The sequence below is a fragment of the Metarhizium robertsii genome (assembly GCF_000187425.2).
Source record: "Metarhizium robertsii ARSEF 23 chromosome Unknown MAA_Scf_2, whole genome shotgun sequence".
Lineage (NCBI taxonomy): Eukaryota > Fungi > Ascomycota > Sordariomycetes > Hypocreales > Clavicipitaceae > Metarhizium > Metarhizium robertsii.
In genome coordinates this window covers 1,722,468-1,747,414 of record NW_011942160.1, presented here as the reverse complement: position 1 = coordinate 1,747,414, position 24,947 = coordinate 1,722,468, and the positions used below count along the sequence as shown (strand labels likewise).

General features: G+C 52.6%; 7 protein-coding genes across 7 annotated transcripts; 3 read left to right on the top strand and 4 right to left on the bottom strand.

The window, feature by feature from the left end:
* Window positions 1-224: 224 nt before the first annotated feature.
* MAA_05886 (SYF2 splicing factor) lies at window positions 225-968 on the bottom strand (the record flags this gene model as incomplete). The annotated part of the gene is made up of 1 exon (XM_007823884.1): window positions 225-968. One exon carries the CDS (start codon window positions 966-968, stop codon window positions 225-227), a length of 744 nt encoding a protein of 247 aa, XP_007822075.1.
* A 930-nt stretch (window positions 969-1,898) lies between these two features.
* On the top strand, window positions 1,899-3,494 carry MAA_05887 (uncharacterized protein; the record flags this gene model as incomplete). The annotated part of the gene is made up of 1 exon (XM_007823885.1): window positions 1,899-3,494. One exon carries the CDS (start codon window positions 1,899-1,901, stop codon window positions 3,492-3,494), a length of 1,596 nt encoding a protein of 531 aa, XP_007822076.1.
* A 7,063-nt stretch (window positions 3,495-10,557) lies between these two features.
* MAA_05888 (uncharacterized protein) lies at window positions 10,558-11,513 on the top strand (the record flags this gene model as incomplete). The annotated part of the gene is made up of 3 exons (XM_007823886.2): window positions 10,558-10,781; window positions 10,842-10,901; window positions 11,000-11,513. The coding sequence occupies 3 exons, from the start codon at window positions 10,558-10,560 to the stop codon at window positions 11,511-11,513; spliced, it is 798 nt and encodes a 265-aa protein (XP_007822077.2).
* A 3,061-nt stretch (window positions 11,514-14,574) lies between these two features.
* On the bottom strand, window positions 14,575-18,805 carry MAA_05889 (ATPase, P-type, phospholipid-translocating, flippase; the record flags this gene model as incomplete). The annotated part of the gene is made up of 3 exons (XM_007823887.2): window positions 14,575-14,755; window positions 14,851-15,518; window positions 15,593-18,805. The coding sequence occupies 3 exons, from the start codon at window positions 18,803-18,805 to the stop codon at window positions 14,575-14,577; spliced, it is 4,062 nt and encodes a 1,353-aa protein (XP_007822078.2).
* A 2,029-nt stretch (window positions 18,806-20,834) lies between these two features.
* MAA_05890 (PDZ-binding protein, CRIPT) lies at window positions 20,835-21,408 on the top strand (the record flags this gene model as incomplete). The annotated part of the gene is made up of 4 exons (XM_007823888.1): window positions 20,835-20,990; window positions 21,060-21,109; window positions 21,187-21,260; window positions 21,323-21,408. 4 exons carry the CDS (start codon window positions 20,835-20,837, stop codon window positions 21,406-21,408), a joined length of 366 nt encoding a protein of 121 aa, XP_007822079.1.
* Window positions 21,409-21,767: 359 nt separating this feature from the next.
* MAA_05891 (alpha/beta hydrolase fold protein) lies at window positions 21,768-22,832 on the bottom strand (the record flags this gene model as incomplete). Its single annotated transcript, XM_007823889.1, has 1 exon — window positions 21,768-22,832. One exon carries the CDS (start codon window positions 22,830-22,832, stop codon window positions 21,768-21,770), a length of 1,065 nt encoding a protein of 354 aa, XP_007822080.1.
* Window positions 22,833-23,702: 870 nt separating this feature from the next.
* MAA_05892 (Pinin/SDK/MemA protein) lies at window positions 23,703-24,752 on the bottom strand (the record flags this gene model as incomplete). Its single annotated transcript, XM_007823890.1, has 4 exons — window positions 23,703-24,035; window positions 24,096-24,164; window positions 24,229-24,658; window positions 24,739-24,752. The coding sequence occupies 4 exons, from the start codon at window positions 24,750-24,752 to the stop codon at window positions 23,703-23,705; spliced, it is 846 nt and encodes a 281-aa protein (XP_007822081.1).
* Window positions 24,753-24,947: the final 195 nt, after the last annotated feature.

Genomic DNA, 24,947 nt, shown 5'->3' with positions numbered 1-24,947 from the left:
ACAATAAAAATCCAACGCCACAATATGCACCGGGTATTAGAAAAACCATTGCGTTAACCCATCTTTATAAACTCCGTCATGACTTGCGCTTCTCATAACCAATCACTCATAGCCCCCCGAATGCATCGTACCCACAACAGAATCGTGACGTTGTGCCATAATTGTCTGTCTCGCAACCATGTCAAACGACATTCTTGCAGTCCTGCCTGCACCCTCCGCCTCATTCAAATCATGGTGCCTCTCTCGAAGCTGTCCCGGATATCAGCAGTGTACTTGTCGTAGAACCTTGCCAGTTTCTGGTTGAACTGCTTGTTCTTCTCGTTGATGTATGTGACATCTCCGTCGTCGCCATTCTTGGCCATGCGCTCCTTTCTCTTCTTGAGTCTCTGCTCTTCGGCCCGTCGCAGATCGGCAACCAGGCGGTCCACCGCCGCCTTATCGGGCTTGTTCTGCGTGAGGGTAGCCGTGTCGGCTGTGGAATATAATGACCCGTCTTTATCGACGGCAATGAGCTCGCCATCTTCGGTCTCGACAATGTCCAAACCCCCTGAAGCGGCTGCCTTTTCAATTGCTGCCATCTTCTGCTTTTCATATTGCTCCATGTCGGGAGTGATGTTCTTGAGCTGACGCTTGTAAATCTTGTTGCTCTCTTGTTGAGGGTCGCTAAAGGCGTTGTTGTCACGATGCGCAGCCTTTTTCTTCATTCGCTTGTCCCACTTCTCGCTCTCGTCAACCGTCCAGTCCCACGCCCGCTTGCGCTCAAAATCTTTGCCGGATTCTTCGATCTCCGCCTTGAGAAGCTTGTGCCCTGCGATGTCCTGCTTGCGCTTCAGGGCTGTGAGTTGGCTCTGATCTGTGCCCAGTCTCTGGGATTCCTTTGTAGCTTCGTCGCGGTTTGTTGCGGAGGACGTTTTTGCTCGTGCCTGGAGGGCCTTGAAGCGGGCCATGCGATCTTCAGCTGGCGCCATCTCGAGACCTGGTTCGTGTAAACTGTTGTTTGAAGATGTGTGTGTTTGAGTGTGTGTAACGGTGCTCGAGAAGATGTTGTAGGAATTAACGCTTTTTTTCTGGGTGCTGTTTGAGTAGAGACTATGCGCAGAGAAGGTGCTCGCTGATGCTGGCTTCAGGGTGAGTGTAGAAAGAGGACACAACAGTGGATAGGATGACAGAATTGCCCTGACATTTCTGGAGGGGAGCACTGACAAGTACTCCGTACTAATGCCCGCTATACCATTTTAGGCATCAAGTCCCATTTTTCACGTGCTGAAAGTCTAAACTTGCGGTATCCGCTGCAAAATGCACTGACGAGTCACGACATTGGAGCCCAGAAATACTAGCCTGTAAATGAAGATGCAATTAAGTTATGCTTTGTCGCAACATAAATTATAGTGCTGCTTGGTTGCATTCGACGCGACTTCAGGGTCTCTGGGCGAGCTCTAATTTCAATCTACCTATTTGAGTTTAGTATATCTAAACCCTCTTACATACAATGGGAGTAATCTCATGGCGTGAAGCATAAACACCGGGCCTGTGTAATCGAGCGCCAAAAAGTCAACCAACCGTTCAATGAGATACACCGGACCAGACAAGACCAGACCAGACAACATCTGTGAACGGCGCCTCGCTACTAGTGCTCTACGCGAGAGTCTCCAGGGGCGGATCCACTAGATCTTGGGGTTGGCGTCCCCTGAGGATCCCCTGGCGGAACCCCAGGTCTTCAATTGATGTTCGATCCCGTGTGGGGTGGCGTGTCAAAATCATGTCATCTCACGACCTCACTCCCAGCAACCTCGAGCACAGCGAGATGCCACGCTCGAGCTTCAAGCCGAAGCATCCCATCCCCCTGAACCATATGGCATCCAGCCCATGAGCAACACCAACTTCACGCACCAAAAAAGATGATACGCTCCGCAGCGCGGCTCTCCCAAGCCGACCTCAGCGTGGCACCACACTTACTCCGACCCAAAACTTTTGTGAAAAAAATTGGCAAGAACAATGAGATCTACTACACCCTAGTGAAGAAGGGGCTTGCGCATAACCTCGATCCGGAAAAGGAGTACAAATTCTTTGAAATGCCGAATTTACTGCTGGATCTCGATGCGGAGGGCACACGACACGTGCGGTCCGTCGAGGAAACTGATGAGAAGCTAATGACGGCCAGATGGGCAGAAGTGCCCAGACGAAGGGCAGTGCAGACTCGATCAAGGGCGTTCGAAGAACAACTTTACGAATCACGGGGGAAAGCACGCGAGATCATGTCACAGCCCACCAATATTTGGCGCATCACTTCGCACGATATCGTCTCCGCTGCGCTTCATGGAGGTCCTGGCCCCCAGAGGAAATCGGCTCGGGAATTAACACCGGCAGACGTGATATCTGGACCAAGCAGCACACCAACACCATCCAGAAACTCGGAAATCATCGAAAAGCTTCGCCTGGAAAACGGCATACCTCAGCACGCCGTCAACGAGGACCAGCTCCTCCTTCGCTGGATGACCCTCCGCTACAACAGTCTCACCCAGCCATCCCCATATCGCAGACGAATAGCGCCCTCACCAGAACAACTCAAACGAGCTCTTCAAACCCAAACGACCATTCTGGGCGCGCGTAGACTGGTATTCCAGGCACTCTCGGCCGGCACCAGCATAAACAGCTTCCAGAATGAGACCAAGCCGGCAATAAGTCTGCCTCACCAGATACGCTCTACATGCGCCTACATCTTGCGTCAAGATCCGCGCAATCGAGATTTGTATCTTCAGGCGCTCACATTCCTCGGAAACCTCTCTGAGCGACTTTCTTCCCTCGATGCGCAACTAGGACCCATCTTGTGCGGGCTGGCGTTGAAGCTTTCTGCAGAGATTGGTTCCCTGGAAGCGTTGCCAGTCTGGCTCTATCGCAGCCACCACACCAGCGGCAACGGCAAGCTGCTCATGAAAGATGTATTGTCAGCACTCACCTCTTTGCAGGGCACACTGAGGAGCAAACGCCCTGTGAACCTGCAGGCCATTGAGCAACGCCAGCTTCTGTTCCAATTACTTACAGGCATCGACGAAAATGACACGATGGCCAAAGACTCTTTCAGGACATTTGGTACGACTTTCCTCGAGGGGGACAGCTCAAGCACGGCCAGGCGCGCATACTCTGCCTACATTGCACTGCTGGGACACCTTGGCGCAGCACGAACACTGTGGCGGGAATGGCGAGAGCTGCCCTCTTCTGTTTCAAGAGACGAGGACGTCGTGCTCGGCTTTTGCAACGCCCTGAAACAGGCAGTCCGTGTCATGCCCGGCTCTGATGGCGAGTACGCACCGGATTCTAGCCTCGCTGCGTGCGCCGCGCTAGATTATCACGCCATTGGGATGCAGGATACTGCTGCTTGGCGAGCACGCATCTCCAGTAACATGGCTGGGCAAGCAAGTGTCAATGTTGCAGCGTGTCGGGCTATTTTGGACCTGCCTCTTGCCGATTGTATCAAGGGATTTGGAGCATTGTAGGCTTTGCCAAGAATTGAGCCTAAATGGCGGGACTGAAGGGGTTGCATTGCAAACAGCCCCATCTCGAAGAGGAGACAAGCCAGGCTCGTGATTTACATACATGTTGACGTGCATTCCCGGCGTCAGATGCCGGCATTTGCGTCGTAAGCGAGTGGGAAGGACGGGGTGAGGTTGGAAATGGCTCTCTGTAATGGTACTAGACATGTAGATATCGCGCCGGAAGCCAAGATTTGTACATTGTGGCGTGTCAGTTTTGTTTCCTGGGTCTGATATTCGTTATACTGTGCATGTGTTAAGCCATGAGCCAGATTTTGTTCTCCGTTTGGTCAGGCGAAGTGAGATTCTACTAGTCAGGGCTCGAGTTAGAGTTACAGCGGCATCGAACTCAGAGGCTACAAGGAGTTGGCGGCTCGGATCGGAGACTTGCCGCATATACGATTCCCGGTATCGGCCCGTAACGAGAGCTCTCGATTCTCTATATCCATACGACCAGACGTTTGTTTATTTCTGGGTCACAATCGGGCAGGTAGCTCATCCGTGAGCCGAATCCACCTCTCCGTATTGTACATGCATTCAAACCCCCATGGCTGTCTGGTTAATTTGCACCAATGATAGCCATCCATGGTCAGGCAACGCAAGCGGTATTCACTAGATGTGTCGGAAATTTGTTACTCAAGTGCCGTGCCCTACGCGATGAGCAGGCCTATAGGCTATAGCTGCATTTCTGTGTTTTGTCATCGTAATGTTTCAGCAAGTCGGCAGATGTCCTGAACTAGACGTGTCTCGCTTCCAAGTTGGGGGAGTTTCGCGGTCCAACCGACAGGCAACAGAGGTCGTTTTGTGAGCTGTGCCGCATCTATCCATTTTTCACGAACAAACTGTTACGTTTGAGAGGGTCCAATGCGCTGGATCGCGGACCATAATCCGAGCCCTCAAACAGAGTCGGTCCATGGGCTTCTTTACAACTTCGGACCTAGTCCGGCTCTCTCTGCGAGGGGGGATCGGTTGATAGTCAAGTTCGAGTTCAGGTGAGGTTTGACGCTCGTTTGTCCATGGCTGAATTATGGATACGCATGGTCAACCGAGGCGGCGTAAACTAGGTTTGGGTCAATTCTGCAGCTTCCAAGTTTACAGGTTCCGCAGGCCTTGCTGGCGCTGAGGAAGTCGGGTATTTTTCTGGCAAGGGTACCCAGGTAATCATCCAAAGGTTTCCAAAGGCTCAGTGTTCTGGACGTTCTAGGCGCTTGTCTAATGCAATGGATGGCGGGTGTGTTGGCTGTGTTGGCTGTAGGTCATAAGTCATGGCCTGCAGGGTGCAGTCGAACCGGATTGCCATTCTAGGTGCAACGTCTGTGCCATTCATCATGATACGCATATTGTACGATGCCGATTTAGGCGACGGCGAGAGTTGCGAAACAAGATGCTCGGCACGCCTGAACATGCAGATGGAGTCAACCGTGTTCAGTACGCACGCCGTTGGTCTTGGAGCCAGGCTTTGGAGCAAGGCAAGTCTGGAGATGTTCATGTCCACCAAGTGCCAAGCTTGGCTTGCAACGGATCCCTCGCCAAAGCTGAGCCCTGTTTGAGGCAGGAGTGATCGAGACGTTGTAATGGTTGCACTAGCTTGAATTGCGGGGGAGACGTGCAACATCCAACGATTTCACCTGGAGGCAAAGGGAGGCAAATGAGAATGGCTTCAAGAAGACGAAGAAGGAGAAGAAAAAATTTTCCATTTACTAGTTTTTCGCAAGGGTGCTCCGTAGTTGGGCAACGTTGAACGGGGTGAGACAGGCGACTGGTTAATAAGTGCGCCAAAGGGAGCGCAGGCGCTAGAAGACGCGAGTGCCCAACGCTAAGGCCATCAGATTGATAAAAGCTAGACGCGAGGAGTTGGCATAACCAGCACAAGGGTCAGTCAGTCTGGTGCCTGTGGGCCACAACAACCGCGTGCAACCTGGATGGACCTGTGACTGGTTGAGCAACAGAGGAGCCCATGAAATGACCAACCTTGCTGACTTTTACGGTGAGGCGGGAGACGGGCATTTATTTTATGGCCGATGAAGGCAAGCTACAAGATGAGCAGGGCCCATCATCCGAGCCGCTGTGGAGTTTTGTTTTATTTTATTTATTGGCTCAGTTTAAACCCGCGTTGAAAAGAAGAGAGGTCAAGCAAGGTTGCGTCGATTTGTCTGTCCGAAAAAAACAAGACCGTTTTCTGCTTCTTAGCGCCTGCATCCGGACACGGGTGTGTACCGAGGTGAAAAAAGCCTTTCTACGCATTAAAGTCTAAGCGTTTTAGCGTTTGATATTTCCGGGACAGAAAGTAAATTGCCGAGACGCGTGTTCCAGTCAATGCTAGGTGGGCAATGGGATACACGAGGCCTTTGGTGTTATAGGCTTATAGCACAGCCTTGAACGGTGACGACGAGACTATTCTCAAGTGGCCACCATCAATGCCAGGGAGGTAATCCGTACACGTCAGAGGACGGCGTACTACCCTCGACGGCGGTCTTGGTTTATCCTTTCTGGAATCAATCTTCCGTTTCCATTGTCGGATAGATCGGGATGGATTGATGAATGACAGAAACAGAATCAGGCCACCCGGGTGCATTGCATGTACCTCGCTCACATAAAAACTACGGGTCCGGTACCTCGGGACTGTGTCAAGTACTCAGGCACTTGACTGCATGACGTTTGTGATTGGTGATTTGCACAGCTCTCCGTTTCAAAAACGGACAAGGTGGGAGCTTGATGTCCCATTCATTCCTCAATTCCGGGCACGTCGACACATGTACGGGATACTTGCTCATGCCAGTGCTTAATGCGATGCCTCAGGACTTGCGCATCGTGCCATGTAACATGTCAACCAGCATGTAGCATGTAGAGTAAAGGCAATTTGGCAGAGGTGGCAGGCCTCGAAAGCTTCGGCTCTGCACAAAGCCCACCGTGCTTGCATCAGTCTTGCGTGATACAGCGCAAGAATGGAGCCTTCAGAAGGACAGGCGAGTGTATCGCGACCAGAGCTTGGCGACAGAAACGGAGTGAATGACGACACAGGCGACTGTGTATGGAGTATCCAGGTACATACATCAAGCCGCGAGAATCTGTGTCTATCCCAGGACCAAGGCATGGCGACCTACATGTACATGTACTCTAGGTAGGTGGCAGTGAAGCCCTCTTTCCTCTCTCGTCCCGCCACTCCCCATCGTCCTTTTCCGTCGTTATTTGCCGGTTTTATTTACGCCTAATAGTCTTCGTCTTGGTGACAATTCTTGCCAGTCAAACACGGTCAAGCAGCTACGCCGTGCAAAACGTGCCCTGCTCACTGGACGCCATGGGCCTGCAGCAGGCGATCCTCGGCGTAAATTATGCCATTCGGCCCACATACTCCGTACACATACATACAAGGCGTCCATACCACAGTCCAAGACGGCCCACGCTGATTGCATCGCGACGGTGAAGGCTTTGGGATGCCTGTGCCGCAGGGGGGCGGAGTGGATTTCACGAGGCCCATCAGTGTCGATGGCTGGACGCTCACACACTCGATGCAGCTGATGCAGTCGATGCAGCTGATTAGTCGAGGTCATACTCATCAATCGATGTCCAGAGGTCGACTGGCCCGGCGTCCGGGGTGCCGAGAGGCCTGTAGACGGACCACGAGGTGCTTTCGGCTGGCGCTAAATGGGGGACGTCGGGATGCTAACACAGGGAGCCTAGCGCCCTGCGTGTGCACCAAGATCCACCATGGTCTCTGAAGGCCCCCTCAAGTGCAGTGCCCAGCGCCCGCCTGCAAGGGCTGCGCGACACCCCGCCAGAAACGGACCGTGATAGATCGACGTGTAACGCCAGCGTTGGTCCAAGCCCATCGATGTCGACCAGACTCCATCTCTCCCACATTGTTGGGGTATGTCACTGTATGTGATTGTGGTCTGAGCTCAGGCGATATGTACATGCGATACTCCGTACTGCCGAGCATGATTCGACCTGGGCCCCCAGATGTCGGCTGGGCCATGTTTGCCCTGCACTGTATGTATGAATGCCCCTCTCGTCGTCGTATCAGAACAACAACAACTTGCACCCGACATTGCTTCAGGAAGAATCGGCTTGGTTCACCATTTTGTGCAAGACAACTGGGGCTTCAAATCTCAACACATGTTCATGCAAAATAGCCAACTGGGCCGCTGATGAGCTGACAAGGGCAATCTACAGATGTACCTGTCCGGCCACCCCTAGTTGGAGCACTGGGCTCTGGCTGGCCGGCTGGCTGGCTGAAGAAGCAGCAGCATGTCAAGCTAGGTACGTATCCTGAAGTACTGCGTACAACACGCAACATTGGACGTGCCGGCCTGGAGGGCGCTGACGCAGCATTAGTAGTTACATTCGGTCGTCGACTATGCACGCTGCATGTAGTGTGTACCTAATGTACTAAGTGCACTACTTCTTGCTCCGTATTGACAGGAGGCATGGAGGAAAATTGGCCCAAGCCAAAGACCCACCGTCTGACAACCTGGGCAGTGAGTGAATGGCCCTAGGCTGCCTTCAATGTTGGTCTTTTGCAAGCATCATGGGACTCGCATTTCGGCCAGGGTTGATCTATCTCTAGCAGGCGTGGTCTTTTTTTACCCTACATGTCCCCATCTGCCTCCCCCGTGTCTTTGTCCTCTGGATGCACGCCCTCGGTTCCTTGTCTCCCCACCTGGTCGCCGGGGGCTCTCCACCCCATAGTCGGTGCCTGGCATTGGCAGGGCATGGGTACTTGGAAGTGAGCAAGTTGTCAAGTGCTGCCCTGGCGCTGACAGAGGTGAGGCGAGGCTCATTCTGTTGCTGGGCGGCGTCGGCGGCGTTTCAACAAACACAATTTACCATCCAATGTCCTGGATTACGTGTTGTATGTAGTATACTCAAAGTACGGAGGACGCCTTATCGAGTGTCGACTTCTTCTCGTTTGATATCGTCGATGCTCATCCAATACCCCATTCTCCCCCAATACCCCCCCCCCCCCCCCCCGGGTCGTGCAACTACCGAGGTACCATCTTTAGAAGGCATTGTACGGAGTAAAATGTTATAGCATCGACAATACTAGTGCATTCTCCTGCCTTGTTCAGGGTTACCTGGCATAGTCATGTACGCTTTTAGTTTAATGTACATGCAATACATACACTGCCCATGTGGGCAAGTACCAGTAGACATGATGGGTGTTTCATGACTTGGCGGTTCCTTCCCTTGTTGCATACCGTCTCGTACATATTGAGCCGGGCTCCCGAAGCCCGTCAAAACATTTTAGACCTCTCTTTTGGTTTTCTGCCCGCCAGACAGCTTCTGAAGTTGACGACGCCATATGACTTCGTTTCCTTTTCGCTAGCCCTCTTTCTTCAGTCTACAGCGTACCGGGCACGCACCGTTCGACTACTTGGCCCGTCTCAGCCTCTGGCCATGGTCTCTGTCGTCCTCGTCGTCTAAGCCGAAAGAAAAGCAAGTAAAACAGATCGCCCTTATCATCATCCCCGCATTGTCAAGCGCACGGGATATTCTGTCTGTCTCACAGCCGCAAACTTGCATTGCAACTCGCTTTGCATAGCATACATGCGCCATTCATTCAGCAAAAAGTTATCCATCAGTCCCTGCCCGCACTCAGTACATACGAGTTTATACACGGTATTGTGTACAAGAGGACAACTCGGTGTAACTCACAGTATTATCCGAAACCGTACAGGCAACGGCCCCACGCATTATTTGTCCCAACATTGACGAAACACGAGTCGATATTGACAAAACCTTCTCAAACCTGTCGCAATCGAATCGCCAAATCACATCCATAGCACGGACTCCGTCTGGTGTGTCGCATCCAGATTGGCCCCGTACTTGAGATACGTACCTGTTCCAATACCACCACCGAAACGTCGCTACGTGCCTCTGCTTTTGCCAGGGGCTCCGTATCTCTTCCCTTGTCCACGCAAGGCTTCGCAAGTCCCACAATCCAAACTTATTCGATCGTTTGTGGCTCCTGGTCTCCGTTCCTTAGTGCCGTCACCCTTTTGGCCCAAGACCCAAGACCCAAGACGCACGTTGGCAGCCCCAGCAGAAGCAGACCCAGACCCAGCAACGTTGGAACCTGGCCAGCCGCCTCTGCCCGCCGGTTGCGTCTCCGCTCTCGGCTGTTGGTGAGCAAAGCAGATCACGACACCGGACCACCGAGCACGCACAGCCCTGCCGGGTCCAAACATAAACTCGAGGGAAGAGTCACACGCCAGCAAGACCCTTTTTAAAATTTGTTTATTTTCCTTCTCTGTTGCTTGCCGTTGTCATATAAGCCATCCCATCGACGGGTTCTCTCGAGACTTCCTGGCTTCACCCCCAACACAAACACCATCGCTACAGCCATCCATTGCTTCGACCGAGCTGCCGCTTTGGAGGTGCATTTCCCGACCTGATTCCTGGCCAGCACCCCCTCCAGCGCACAGAGGTACTATTTGGGAGACCCGTTGCCCACCGCCGGCGCACAAGCAGCGCAATCACTTACACGTCGCGTTCACTGGCGTGGCCCAGCACCTTATCTCGAGGGACGAATATCCCAGCCAAGCTTCATCTCACGTCTGTCTTATATCTCGCTATCGCAACCCTCTGCTCTAGCGTGATTTGTATGCCCGTTGGATGCCTGCACATCTGGCTATCGGATTCAATTCGGGTGCATTTATCCTTATCATCTGCCACGATAGGAACAACCCGGCCAAGCCAAACCCCCCGCGCACTTTCGGTGCTGACTTCGGTCGCCGTCTGCACTCGGGAGCATAGTTCGCTGCCCGCACACGTGGACGCCCAACATTTTGCTCCCACGGGATACTTTCAGTTCAATTGACAGATATTAATTCTTGGGGACGCAATCATTCGTGATAACGATTCTTGACTCCACCCTTTCCCGAAAGGTCGTTATCCCGCTTATCATCGACAGCAGTGGGCGCCTCTGTGCCACCATCAATCCGGCACCGGTGCCGCTGAAAGAGGCTTCCAGAGCCACATTGACCAATCAACTACACAACGAGACGGCTCCGGCCCTATCTCGACCATGCATCACCATCGCAGAAAGTCTGGTCATGCCCATAATACCTCCATGACTGACGTCCGAAAGTCTGTGGCCGCTACTGATCCAACGTCCAAACACAAGAGACCCGGCATGACGAGACGTCATACTCCTGTGAATGCCCAGAAATTAGGCCGTGGCCATCGTGAGCGAGAACGGGAACACCAAGACGCCTGGGAGGATGAACGCGAAAGCTTTCCGCAATACTGGTAAGCGCTCAAGAAATACCTGGCTTGGATCCCCAATACTAATTCTTCTTGTGTGTATAGCATGACTTGTGAAAAGCAATTCGTACCTCACGACGAAAGACATCTCTATTGCTCGGAAACGTACGTATACAATCCACCTTTACTACCAATTCGGTGGAATCATCCACGCATAAATGCCATTTCGCCCAGATTTTGGTGCTAATGTTGTCACACTCTAGCTGCCGACGTGTGGATCAACAAAACTCGTCTTCACACTCGTCGCAGATACGTGCGTATTCTGTCAGCAGCAATCCCTCGTATTATTCCACAGGAAGCCAAGAACCAAGGGACATCATACCGCGGGCTTCACCATCGCGGCCAAATTCGATGCACTTCAGCCAGTCGCCGCCGGCATCGCCAGGGACGATTCCAGCCTCTCATCACATCTCCGCCCTCTCTGCGCTGCGATCTCTCAACATTGGACCTCCTAGCCCTCCCTCTCCCACAGGGAGCAACGGCGGCAGCCTTTGGCCGTTTAGCCGAAGTGTTGCAACGAGTCCTGCAAGTTCTTATCGACGCCCTTCTGGCCCATATCTATCCTCGACATATGACACGGGTCACCACTATACCCCCGGTGCGTACACGTACGACTCAGGCTCACACGGCTTGGACAGGCCTCTTCCAACCCGGCATCCTGGAGCGTACTCTCGGCCCAAGAGTATCGAATTGGTGACTCCGGTTCTAGGTCGGTAATGACTCGTGCTTGAAGATCTGCACGGGTGTCACCGTCCCGGAATGGGTTTCACCTCAGAACGACTCGGGCCAACAGTTCTAGCTGGCAAGCGATTGAGGAGCTGGAAATGGGAGCTGCGCTGGCCCGGGTGCATGGCCACCCAGCTTGTGCAGCAACTGGATCAATAATTCGCTGTCGCCATTTGCGGGGTTACAGGGGTTAAGATCTCAGTCCTCAGGGGCAAGGAATTCGAAGGGATCTTCCACCACCAGCCATTCCGCAAGCCTAGCACTCAGCCATGTGACCAAAAAGGCGCCCGATTCTGGCGTCTCACTCTCCCCCCAACTTGGACTTTCGGCATGGGTGATTTCCAGCGGTATAGCGACAATTTACTAGAATGAAGAAGACGAATTACAACTCAATAAGTTGACCAAAGGCACTGAGGATGAAGTTTGTCGCCACGCTCTGCATAGAGTCATAAACGTCGGGGGTCTCTTTCGTCTTGATTTCATCGGTTCACGATTCGCTGCAGGAGTGGGGCCACATTTTTCAATCTTAATCTAACTCGTTTTCTTTGTACCCATCCCAGGAGCGCGTGTTGTGGCGCCTTTGACCAGCTGTCAACTGGGCTGTTTTATTTACTCGGTATTGGAGCCTCATTTTGCGGGGTGGGGGGGTTTCTGTTGTGTTTGTTACAATACAGTACGGTTTCACGGGTTTTGGCTTGGTTCTGGTCAAAAAAAAGTTACAGAGCAAATGATGATGACGAATGTTATGGGGATATTATTCTTGGTATAATCACGCATCTATAGATAACAACCAAAAAAGGCATCATGTGCATTTAGGGAGCATTCGGAGACTGGTGGGGGATAATGTCACTGGAATGGGCCGGGTCATTGGAGTCGTTTAACGTATGTTTGTATGTATTTTGATTGAATTGGACGGTGTGTTGGAGCTCATGAGTACGCGTTGTATATAGTAATAGTGGCGGCAGGCGCGGAAAAGGTCACGAACGCCTCGAGCAGGCCCCCCTTGCAACCCCAGGTTTCATTTATTTGGTGCCAAGCCCCTTGAACTATTGAACTGTGGCAAGGTGTAAGGACGGTGTTCCTGCCAGCCCTTCGTCCTTTTTCCTGGGACATCGGCTCGTGTTGAAAAGCTCAGGCACGGAAAGGCGTCTCGGATTGGGGTTTGACGATTAGCGTAGCACATGGGACGAAGATGAGCTGGTAGCGTGGATACATATGTACAGCATGCAACAGCACAGACTAACTGAGTAGTAGGAGTACTAGTAGTAGTAGTGGTGGTAAACATGGACGTGGATGAGATGGGTTTCATAGAATGGGGAATAAACGCCAAACACATGTCTGGCGAGGGGCCGGACGGCGTGGGAAAAAACAAAAAGTTGCCAGTGCCTTTGGTATCCTAGTCCGAGACAGAAAAAAAAAAGAGCCCACGTCGTGATGAAAGTTGCGTCCTTCCGACGGAGTCTAGAAACCAGCTGTGGCCCTCCGAGCCGGACCGGACCAACCCCCTGTTTTCCCTGTCCGTACGGAGTCTAACCCCAACCCATGAAAAGCACTGGGCAAAAAGACAAAGGGGTCAGTCTCCCGGGAAGGGAGGGGGTTCTTCGGCAATTCCCTGTAATACGTACTCCGTAGTAGTAGTACTACTAGCGTCGAGTGTACCTCAGGTGCTCGGTAGTAGTAAAATACGCGGGGGGCGAGCGGGCAGAGCGTCCAAGTTCCAACACTGAGAGCACCGAGGCCGAAAAGCCCGATCGGGAAGGACCCGTCAGTCGTTTGCTTGCCCCTCGCCAGGTTCCGCCGCGTTCACCAGATATGTACAGCACCCAGGTGCCCAGGTGCCCAGGTAGGCAAGTCGGATACCGTCAATGCTCCGTCTGGTGACAGGCGCGGTATCATGGCGCGTTATCAAGGCGTCGACAAGCCGGCGCGCAAGCCTATCTGTCCTTGGCACTGATAAGCCTTTTTTCTTCCTTGGCCCTGGTGGCAAACCCCCCTGGTGGGTTCCTAGACGAGGGCGACGTCACTTGGTCGATAACCGGTCTGAACTACATCCTTACCGGGGCACGCGCCATCTCTTTTTGGCTATCCGGGCAGCGGACGGGCTGTGGGTTAAAACGCGGGGATGTCTCTTTTTGTGGTCGCCGGCGCCATGGGGGCGGAGGGAGGAGAGGAAACTACGTATGCAGGTGCTTCGGGGTCCGGCATCGTCGATAGTCTGAGCGACGGGCTGGTCGGGTTACCGGCTGAGCACTGGCCCTGGGGGTCGTGCTGGACTCGTGATAGGGGGGCCTTTTGTGCAAGGGCGGTTTGGGCCTCCTCCAGACATTGACCGTCTTGGTTGGGTGGTTTGTGTGCCATGGACGGACTGGCTGCAACGGGCCGATCGGTCGCCGACTGCAACTTGCGAGGGGACGCTGCGTGAAGGTTGGAGGAGCGTGAGAAAACTCCTGGCCGAGGTGCTGCATTGCCTACCGTACCTGGTAGGGGTTGGCATGTTAAAAGGGATTTTGGCTGGGTGATGGCCCGCCATGTCGTTTTTCAAAACCCCAGGTGTGCGGCGAATATCGTGAGTGCCGGTGGCTGCCGTTGCATTTAGGGCGATCAGCAGCATGTGATTGGAGATACGCCATGTCGGCATACTCTCATGTACCTTTATTGCCAATTATATGAATGGTGGTAGACGTACTGCTACAAACACCGCCCGGGTTGATTTAGCAGAGAAAAAATATATATTCTTGCACCATTCATTAGTCGAAAAGTGTCATTGGTAGATGAATTCTACTTTCATGCCACCCCCATTCCATGCCATGCATATGAATCGACAAAAGTTATGATAAAATACATCCAGCCCATCTAAATGCCACGCTTCCCAAATATCAGACACCTCCGTTTTTTCTCTGACTCGCACCGTTCATCATGGGGCCCTAGAAGATGAAACGAAAAGAATAAAGTTGCCCTGTTTAGAAAAGAAAAAGAAAAAAAATTACATCGTCCCATAGCAAATAGCACGACATCTCTTGTTTGAGTGCGTGCGTGCGTGCGTGTGTGCGTGTTATCGAGCTGGTGTTCTTGAGCTCGCCATCTCTCCGTAACGACCTCGGTGTTTCGTCGTGTCGTATGCTTGAAGCACACGTGTCTGGCTTTCGTCGGCCTGCGAGAAAGCGTAGCCACGCTGCTTTCGCATTCGCTGCACTTGTCGGACTTTCCGAATTGCTTTCTGAAATTGCTCCATTCTGAGAGGCATGTCAGTGTGCTGTACTTCACCATGGTGAATTCGGAGTGCATCTCTCTCTGGGAAGCTTTCTTTGCAAAGTAACTAGGTACATACCTTGGTCGATAATCTTGAATATTATACTTTTGAAGTTCTTGGATGTGGTGATATGGCTTCGACAGGTACATGCGTTTGGCGTACTTCCACACGAAATCACGTAGCAGGCACATAAAAGCCAAGACGACGGTCTGGAGCCAGAAGACTGGGCTGGTGTACAACCGGGGAACCACGCCATGGTATTCCATGGAAAAATTAACCTTGGGCGCCACCGAACCGTAGGCAGCAATGAAAATATACCAAATGGCCATACTGCCGGGAATGGCAAGCACGTGGTATTTGGTCCAGTTGCTCGTAACAAGGGCCGCTTTACCCAGGACCGTCAAGAGGACTGCACCGTACAGAGCGGTTCCCCAGACCCAGTGGCCTGCAATCTTGCCATCTCCTTGGATGAGATCTCCGTACCAGAAGAGTTCTGCCCAGACATAGAGGATGATGGAGTGATAGAAGGCGTTGGCAATCCACTGGGCAAACGTCTTTAGTTTAAAAGAGGAATTGCTCTGGCCCATGCCGTATAGCGGAGGGTACCTATCAAGCAGACGTGCCGAGATGTATTGATCGAGAATGCCAAGGACGAGGGGTGGAAGGACAGTGTAGAAGACGTTATAGAACGATAGCGTCCATGATTCGTAAATAACCTGTCCAGAGAATACATTTTGAAAGGTAAACTAGAGAGAGAGGAAAACAGTCATCAGTTAGCAAGCCTTTTTTTCATTTCCCGCCTCCTCGGGGCTACGCTTACCCAAAATTGTGTCAGGTATAAAGTGATATTCTTGTAAAATGAAAACAAAATCGTCTTGCTCACACGCTGGTAGCTCCACGCGCCGTGAACAAGCAACAGCTTGCGGAGATATCTGAACTGGGCGATGGCAACATCTGCACTCCGTGCAGCCTGTAAACCTTCCATGCCACTGATACCAATACCAATGTGGGCAGCCTGAATCATAGAAACATCGTTGGCCCCATCACCAATGGCGAGGAGGATAGAGCTTTTCTGATACTTCTTGACCAATTTTACCACAAGAGCCTTTTGCAGGGGCGACACGCGGCAGCAGACAACTGCCTTGCACATAATGGCAAGATCCAGGAATAGCTTCTCGAGGTCCTGCTCCAGCGCATATGTCAACGACTTGCCATCTATAACCAATGCCAGTGTCTCCGACTCTATGGTACCATCTCCCTGGGTTCTGATCGCATCCAGCTTCTTCTGAATGTTGTCGCGTGTTGCTGCGGCAGTTTCTTCATTCACAATCAAAAGCATCATATCCTCGCTAAGAAGCTTGCAACTCATACCAATATTGATGGCGGTCTCCTGCCGGTCTCCAGTGAGAACCCAGACCTTGATGTTGGCCTCCTGCAAGGTATGAATGGTTTCAGGAACTCCATCTTGAAGGCGATCCTCGATAGCAGTGGCACCGAGCAAGAAAAAGTCGTGCTCGATAATCTCCGCAGCCTTGTCTAGCTCGTCAGCACGTGTTCCTCCCACAGTTGTTGAGGCAGCATCAAATATTCGTTGCCATTCGGAAAATTCCTGCTCAGGGACCTCGCGCATAGCTAAGCAGAGCGTTCGAAGACCCTCTGATGCGTATTCTTCTAGGTGCTGAAGAGTCGCTTCAACATGAGGATTCTGGTCGTTGAGACGTTCCAAAATAACTGTATCCGCCCCTTTGCAGTAGATTCGAACCTTGCCATCTGGGCACCGGTAAATAGCTGACATTCTTTTGCGTGTCGAGTTAAACTCGCAAACTGCCAAAAGCTCATATTCCATCTCCTGGCCAGCAGCTTCGATAATGACCGACCTCGGCTTTCTTGCTGTGAAACGATAACCAAGATCGAGAGCTCCCTGCACTAAGGCGCCTTCATCAGGAGATGCAGCCTGGTATTTTATATGGCCTTTCTCGTCCATTTCGGGAATCACAGTGTGGCAGGTTGCAAGCAGGGTGAGGAAGTGGTCAATGGCCATGGCGGTGTCGTGGCCATTTTTCAAGTTGGACCGTAGCCTGTCAAAGTTGTGAATGCCCGTATCATCATCGGGTCCAGTTGCGCGGCGGTCCTCGGGGACTTCATCCGCGTACTGGAGACCGGCGATTGTGCACTGCTTAAACTCCATCTGGTTGCACGTAAGAGTACCCGTCTTGTCGGAGAAGACAAACTCGACCATGCCCAGCTCTTCAACCAAACTGGATGTCCGACATGTTGCTGGTGTATCAGCCTTGTCGTAGTACATGTCGAGATCGTCATTGATGAGTATGCCGTGCCAGTATTTGACAAGTTCCACAGTGACGAAGAGAGAAATAGGAACTAGGGACGAGAACAAAACCCAGTATGTAACCATGTCCCTGGCAAAGGTCTTCACCACCGTACCAGCGTTGTCAATCTTGTCCAGATAGAGATAACCAAGTGAATCGCCGTTGACGCCACGCATGATAAGGTCTCCAACGGTGCAGACCACACTGAGCGCTAAAAGCATGCCAATGAGGACCAAGACCAGCCAGTTGAGCTTCTTTTCAACCTTGGTTCGTTTGATGGGGGTAGCCGTCGCATTTCTCATGAGCTTTGTCTCGTGACCGGTAAAGACAACAACACCGTGGATCCAGGGGGTATTTCGGAGCGTGGCACCTCGAAGCAGGAGTTGCTCGGGATTCAACGCCAATTCCTTCTCACCTGGGCCAGTTTGCATCGTCAACGTCGCTTCATAAGTATACAAGCTGCTGTTTGGTTGTTCCGACTTGATTCGCCCACCAAGTCTGCTCAGTTCGCTGGATGAGACCATGGATGAAGTCTCGGGCAACGCCTGCTTGATCTTCAGGTTCGTTTCGCCGTCCAAATTTGCTGTTTCGATATAACAGAGACCTTCAGGCTCAGAACTAGCCAAGAGCACCAAATCGGCAGGAAAAGGCTCTTCCGACTCCACACGCACAATGTCACCAACGGCTACGTTGATCCAGTTCGTTTCGGTAAAGCTAGATCCGCGCAAAACCCTTGCTTTGGACGTATTCAACGCGTTATCAGCTTGTTTTCTGCGGTAATCTTCCACCAATTCTTTACCAGCAGAAATCAAAAGCACGATGAGAAGAGGAGCAATGGTCGTGTATCGATTGGTCGGTGAGAGGCCAGGGATTTGTTGCAAGCCGGCCGTGAATAAGAAAAAGACGTTGGCAAACTTGGAAAATTGTTCCAGGAGGAACTTTGGAAGAAAAGTGGCAATGTTGTACTTGGCAGTCGAGATGTGATTGTCGACGTACTTGTTGGCGGAATTAGCAGGCGGATTGTTGAGGTGGATGATGCGAGGACCGAGAGTAGATGGATCTGGCTTGCTGCGGCCAAAACCAAACTTGAAATTGCCCATATCGAACCCTTTGCTCCTCTGATCTGGTGGCGAGCCGCCAGAAGAAGCACCGCGTTCGTGGCCACCTTCTGTTAGTGGCAAGTCCATCTCTGAATATCCCTGGCCCATGCCGAGTTTATTCTTGACTCGGCCGAAAAACCCGCCCCCCAAACTCAACACGCTGTTTCGATTTCTGGCATTACTCCTGGCTGCCGTCGACCGGGCGTTGGCCGGGATTGAACCTCCATGCTGGTAGTATGAATCGCCATCGATGGGATAGTCTTCAAAGTCGTCGGCATATCGCTGGTAGTTGCCCAGCTCTGAGGTCTGGCTGTATTGCCTGCTCATGTAGGGAGAAGTACTGCCCTGGCCTGGGGGGGGGATACCACGGGCGCCAGAGCGAGTTGCGGACGAGGTGGATGCGCCAACGAAGTCGTCGTAGGATACTGAAGGTCTGCTTTGGGGCTCTTCTTGATCGTGGGAGTAGCGTCGCATCAAGTCGTCGTCGTTCAAGGCCGATCTCTGGCCACCGCCGTATAGCGGCTGGTCATTGTCTAGATCCAGCAGCAGGTCGTCGCGGTTCCCCGAGGATGCGCCATGGCGACCTTCTGTCGGTCTTCCAGCCATGCTGGATGGTGAGCAATGCTCAAGCAGTCAGGCGGGGATCAGTAGTGTCGCGCATGCGGATGGGGGTATCGTGTCCGGACACACAGGAGACAGGCGAGGGGATGGTTGTTTCCCACAGGCGGTGGTGGGATCGCAGGCCAGATGGGATAGGCAGCTGAAGGAAAGAAAAGGGAGTCGATTCGAGGAGTGGAAGGATTAGGATTAGGGCGCGGATGCAGATGCGGATGCGGATGCGGATGCGAGGCAAAAGCCAGCGAGGAACATATGAAGTTGGAGGCTGAAAGCTTGAAGGAACAGTAAAACACTTAACACTAGGACGTGGACGGAGTAGAGCCAAGGTCGAGTGTTTGACGGGACAGCAAGATTGAGTATCCACGGTACGGAGCAACAGGTGTGGGTGCTTGACCGGGTCAAGGTACCGGTGAATACGTACCACTTCTGGGGTTTGGAGGCGCTTGACCAGCCAACGGTAGCCAACTGGTACTTGCGGGCTGTGTACTTAAGTACTCCGTACAGGGTGCAGACAAGGGGCGAACACCCGAAGCCACCAGGCTCGTTTAAGAGAAGAAGCAAGGCCGTTTGAGCCTTTGCACACCTAAGTACCAGACCTAGGCAGCTGCCAGCGTGCACATGGAATGCGTCTGCGCTGCACAGCCACCACCTGCAGTCGCCATCCGCCTTGAAGAAAGGCACTTAGATGCTGCGGCGGCCATAAAGGAGGTTGAGCGGCAGCGTCAAACGCACTCGAGAGGGGCGCAGACGTTGGTATTCGTGTCCCCTGTGCTGCGGAATCGGTCTTGACCAATACGGAGCAGGGACGGAGCACGGAGTACGGAGTACCTGCTAGGTACTTCAGTACCCAGGTCAATGGTTCTAGTCAGTAGATATTGCAGCGCAGCACCGCCAGACCAAACCAGTTCGTCATGTGTTGATGGGTGATTTTGTTGCGTCATTCTTTGTTCTTTGTTCACAGCCATGCTAGCGCAGAATCATTGCGTTGCATCGCCGAGACTGAACGCTCGCTGCTCACTCTTCCTCTTGACAGCTCGGTACAAATATGTACAACTTTATTTCTGATGTCGAGCTGGTTATTGGCCTGGGGCCTGAGCAGCCTTGTCTGACAAGTACAGCTAGTAGTATGCACTTAGTAGTCGACAGCAGTCCCGCTTTAGAACCTGTCAACTGTGTCCATGCCTCTCTGCCCGCCTGCCACCACGGAGTACTCCGTTTACCAGTTGTCAAACCCCTATTTGTACTTAGTTATGTTCTTGGGTCGCCGACGACTAACTAGCACTAGCCGTCACCCGGCAGCGTGTGGAGACTGAGCCTTCATTGGAACGTCAATTGGACCCTTGGATGCTTGCCCACTGGGCAACTGCACTGACCCTCTGAGACATTTTGATGGGAACGTTGAACTGCTCACATGCAAGCTTGTTCGCACCCACCACCGGCCAACCCAGCTGCATCCTCACCACCACGTGTGACGACATCTGACATCTATCTGCTCAACGTCCACCGTACAGTCCTTTTTCAGCCACAGCCAGCGGCAACCCCAGTCCAACATTCAAGCAGTTGATAGCATGCGCCTTGGGACTCATTCATCAAACGGCAGATGCTTTGAGAGCACCTAGACGAAACACCGCCTGCACTGCATAACAACACCGATTCAAGTCAAACGTGTTGCTTTGCACCTGTAGCCGAAGACAGTTACCTCCAAGACTTGAAAAGTAGGAAAGCGCCTGCCGCCTGTCCACAGGGCAGAACCCGTCAGCCGACGTCAATTAAAACTCCATCAAAGTGTGGCAAAGGGCGCCTCAAGCACTTCGCAAACCACCAGCCAGAGCCTCGCCCTGAACCATTCCACGTTTCATCGCCATCCACGCATTGTTCATTGTTCCCTGCTCGGCATCTCCGCCAGATACCGTCATCGTCCGACCAACTGAGTCTGTTTCCTTTGCCGCCATCAGCCCTTTGTCCCTGCCAAAGAGCAAAACAGATAAGGAGCTTTCCAACAACGCCCTCGCCCACCATGGTCTGCACCAAGTGCCAGAAACTGTCCAAAACGACGCTAGCCACCCCCGATGTCAAAAAGAAGAGTGAAATGTACTACGGCTCCCCTGCAGCATCGTCCTCGAAACCATCGGGGTCAAAATCGACTACTCTGGGACAAAGCGGCGTCGTAAAGGTGACTTCATCATTCTACTAATCAATGCCTTACTTTGTCATGGCGACATGGGGCTGACCGTCTTGATAGAGCAAACTTTTGTCAAAATCTGCCAAAAATCCCTATGCGCAGTACTCAAGGTATGTAACCACCAAGGGGTGCATCCCTAGCTGGTTTTTTTGTCCGTCCCATTGTAGTGCTGACTGGCTGTTTGTAGCTCGTGCACAAAATGCAAGGCAAAGGTGTCGCAGGGCCACAGCTTATGCCAAACATGCGCATATAAGAATGACTGTGGGTGCTCAATGTGTTCTTCCTTCCCATCAGCGTGCGTGATGCGGCTAACCATTTAACAGCTTGTGCTATATGTGGGAAACCAAATAAGAAAAAGAAGGCTGATGCCGCTCCAACAGTCACGGGCCAGAAGTTCACCTTGAAGTGAGCCTGATGGAAAGATGCCCAAGTCCCCCTTTCAACATCAATGTCATGCCAGAAATTGCTGGTGCTCTGCAAGCCCCGTGCTACCAAGATCGTGAACTTATCACCTCGGCTAGAAACATGGTTTGCAAGCAAGAGCGAGCAATCAGGAGGTGCATCAGTGTCATGCAGGCTGGCAAAGCTTGCTGGATCAGCGCCAGTCATAAAAGACCAGACCGACGGATATGCCACTTTATACCTTCCAAAGGACCATTTACCTACAGTCGACATGGCACACAAGACTGTATGATGTAAAATATGCCATCAATACAACTAAAAACGTGTCTTCACAAACTAAACAGTCGTCATCGCATAACACAACGCCTACAAAGAAGCCCTCACCGCCCCATCCAAAACCTTGTTTAACCACGCTCCAATCAACTTATTCACCTCATCCCCCGTCTGTGTCAGGGCCCAATGTGAAGCCTCGACCTCTCCCCTTGTCAAATCCTTGAACCACCTATCCATACCGGCTGACATTGCGGGCGGCAACGCAGCATCTTTTGTCGCACTAATAAACAGGGCCGGCGTACTAATCTGCTTAAAGTCCTTGGTCAAAGCCAGTTCCTCCTCATAGTTAATCTTCCTCGTCCTATACCAATTCAAGGGGCCCCTCATCGGCGGCGCACTCTGCAGCATGTACCGAGCAGCATAATGATCCAGCTCCTCCTTGGAAACGAGCGGTGAGGGCCCCAAGCCAGGCAGGTTATCAAAAAGCACGCCCTCGCTCGTAGAGAAGCCCGTCTTTCCGTCCTCTCCCCAGCCGCCAAACATGCCATTCAGGAACTGCCGCACCTTCTCCTCGCTCTGGAGCTCTCTCTCGACATCCGGCCCCGCAAGCTGCAGCTGGTACTTGAAGTTGGTCAGCCGGCCGGCGGCAATGTGGTCCTCCAGCGGGACCCAGACAGGATTCGGCGGTGCAAAGGGCGTACACACGCTGAAGACTGCCTTGATGAGCTCCGGGTACCAGAGGACGGTTCGCCAGACGAGAGCACCGCCCCAGTCATGCCCGCCAAGCACGATTTGTCCGTCTTCGCCGACGAACTTGATGGCCAGCTCCCTGATGTCTGCTGAGATGCTCTTGTGCGAGAACTGGGCAAGGTCATCTGGTCGCGAGGTCCCCGCGTACCCGAGCATGTTGGGGGCCACGACGCGCAGGCCGAGAGACACCAGGTATGGTATCTGGTTGCGCCAGCCGAAATTCATGTCGGGGAAGCCGTGGATGAGGAAGACGGTCTCGATGGGGGTCGACGCCGGCTCCCCGAGGATGTAGTTGTACTGCTTGCCACGGATGGAGGCGGTCTCCTCGCGGACCCGTGGGTCGTTGGGGACTAGTTTAGATGCCATGGTGTTGATTTTGGAGCGCGGTAGGCGTGGTGAGCGTGGCATGGCCGGTGTATATGATATGGGCAGACGGGTTTATATAGTCGAGGGCGGTGTAAGATGGCGGAGGGAAACCGGACTTCATACAGAAGATGGATGTTGTGTTCTCATAAGACCGACGCAAGCTCACGCCCGCACTTGACTCTTGTTGTCCCTCAGTTAGCTTGCCTACCAAACAACGAATATACCTCACGGGGCCCTCTTCCCCGCATTGCCGGCAAGAGAAACGGGTCAATTGGTCCCTACCGTGTCTCATGGAGCTATTGTCTTGTCAAAAATGGAAATGATTCCTCATCGGTGCCTGGTATTTCTCAGGGATCGGGAACGGGGTGTATGGTGAATGCCGCCTACAGCTCCGGCTGGGGTGGAGACAGCCGAGGTTTGTTTGCTGTATTTGGGGGCAGCCGCCCGGCGCCATGGATCCCAGGTGCCGTTTTAGCTTGGCCCGAGTCCGACGTGTCCACCCTGCAGATGCGGGATACTCATATGCCTTTCAATCTCGGTTTTTTTTTTTTTTTTTTCATTTTTTTTTTTTTCAGAGTTTTGTCAAGGTCGGGCGCGTGGCACCGAAGCACCAGAGCGAGACGTATCATGACGAGCTTGACCGCCTTGGTGAACAGCAATGTATGATTTTGCCAATGAGACGCATACTACTTCGTCCTCTACGCCTTGACATCCGTCAATAAAGACGAGTCTCAAAGCTATGCATGATGGACCTATTAACCTCGATTCTTGGTAAACTAGCCATTCCAGACCCATAACACCACCGCAACACTTTACAGACAAACGCCTAGCAGAAATGGTCCTCAAGCCATGCCATATAATACAACTGTGACGTTCAGAAACAGAAACAAACGCACGCCCTGTTCAAGCTCCCTAGTAAATAACTGTGTCCTCGTCAGCCTCCACCACAACGTCCCCCGACTCATCGTGTGGATCATGATGATGCACCGACTTGTCTTGATCCTTGGTATCCGGCTCCTGTTCGCGCCGCTCCTCGCCGTGCTTCCCTTCGTGCGCGGTTTCCAACCGTCCGATCCCGTCTTTTTCCTTGTCGGATGACGGTCGTCGCGGCTGATACCGACTTAAATGGAGCTCCTTTTTCGACTTGAACTCCGCCTCCTCCTTGGCTATAGTGTCCTTTGCAGAGCGAACCTGGTCGTCAATGGCGTCTTCCTGGTCTGCCGTCCTCTTCCACGGCAGGTAATACTATCTGAGCGTTAGCTTGCTCCCACACAACAGTGCAGGATGACACGGCGCCAGACTTACAATAGAGGGCTGCGACTTTGTCTTTAAGAATTCCGCGAGGGCTAGTAACTTGGAGTGCTTGTTCCGCATCTAGCCACCCATTAGCATTCGTCTCGTCCCCGGCCTGAAGTGAACCACCATTGTCGATACTTACCACCTGCTCCTCGAAATCAATCTGTTCCACGATCCTAGTCTCCTTTATCCTGGCCACCTTGTCTGCACGTTTCTTGTCGTCCTCGTCTCTCTGCTTTTGCATGCGCTCCTGCTGCCTCCGTTCAATCTCTTGCCGTCGTTTGTGCTGAGAGTTGGTGCTCGTCTGGCTGAGTGTGCTCAGGAGACCGCCGAATAGCCGCTTCCCGCGCTTCTTTTCCTCCTGTGTGGCAGACGCCCTTCGATCTTGGGCCGCTGATTGGATAGACGGTCTGCGACGTGGCGGCGAGCCGTCGTCGTCGTCTTGTCGCTGGCGTTTGGTGTAGGGCGAGTCATCGTCGTCAACAAGTGATGCTTTTCTCTTGAGGGGTGCTTCTTCACGCCGGGATTTGTCTTCTTCCAGCTTTGGCGATCCGCCCACGGCTGGGGGGATGCTAGTTTTACAGATTAGACTCTGACAATGTACATGTAGTGGTGGATGTTTTGGGGGGGAGGAACAGAGGCTGCAGCATACGTCTCCGTGGCCATGACGGGCCGGGTTGCTGGACTTATCGCATGTATCCAAAGCTGAAGCGTCAATGGACGGGGTCCATCTATCCCCTGCAATCAGCTCCTCGTGCTGTGCAATATATCGTGATGCCGGAATTTCAAAACTTGTCGCCGGCTGTGTGGAAAATCAACCATCGTCAAAACAGCTTCCCGGGTCACAAAACCATTGTCGTC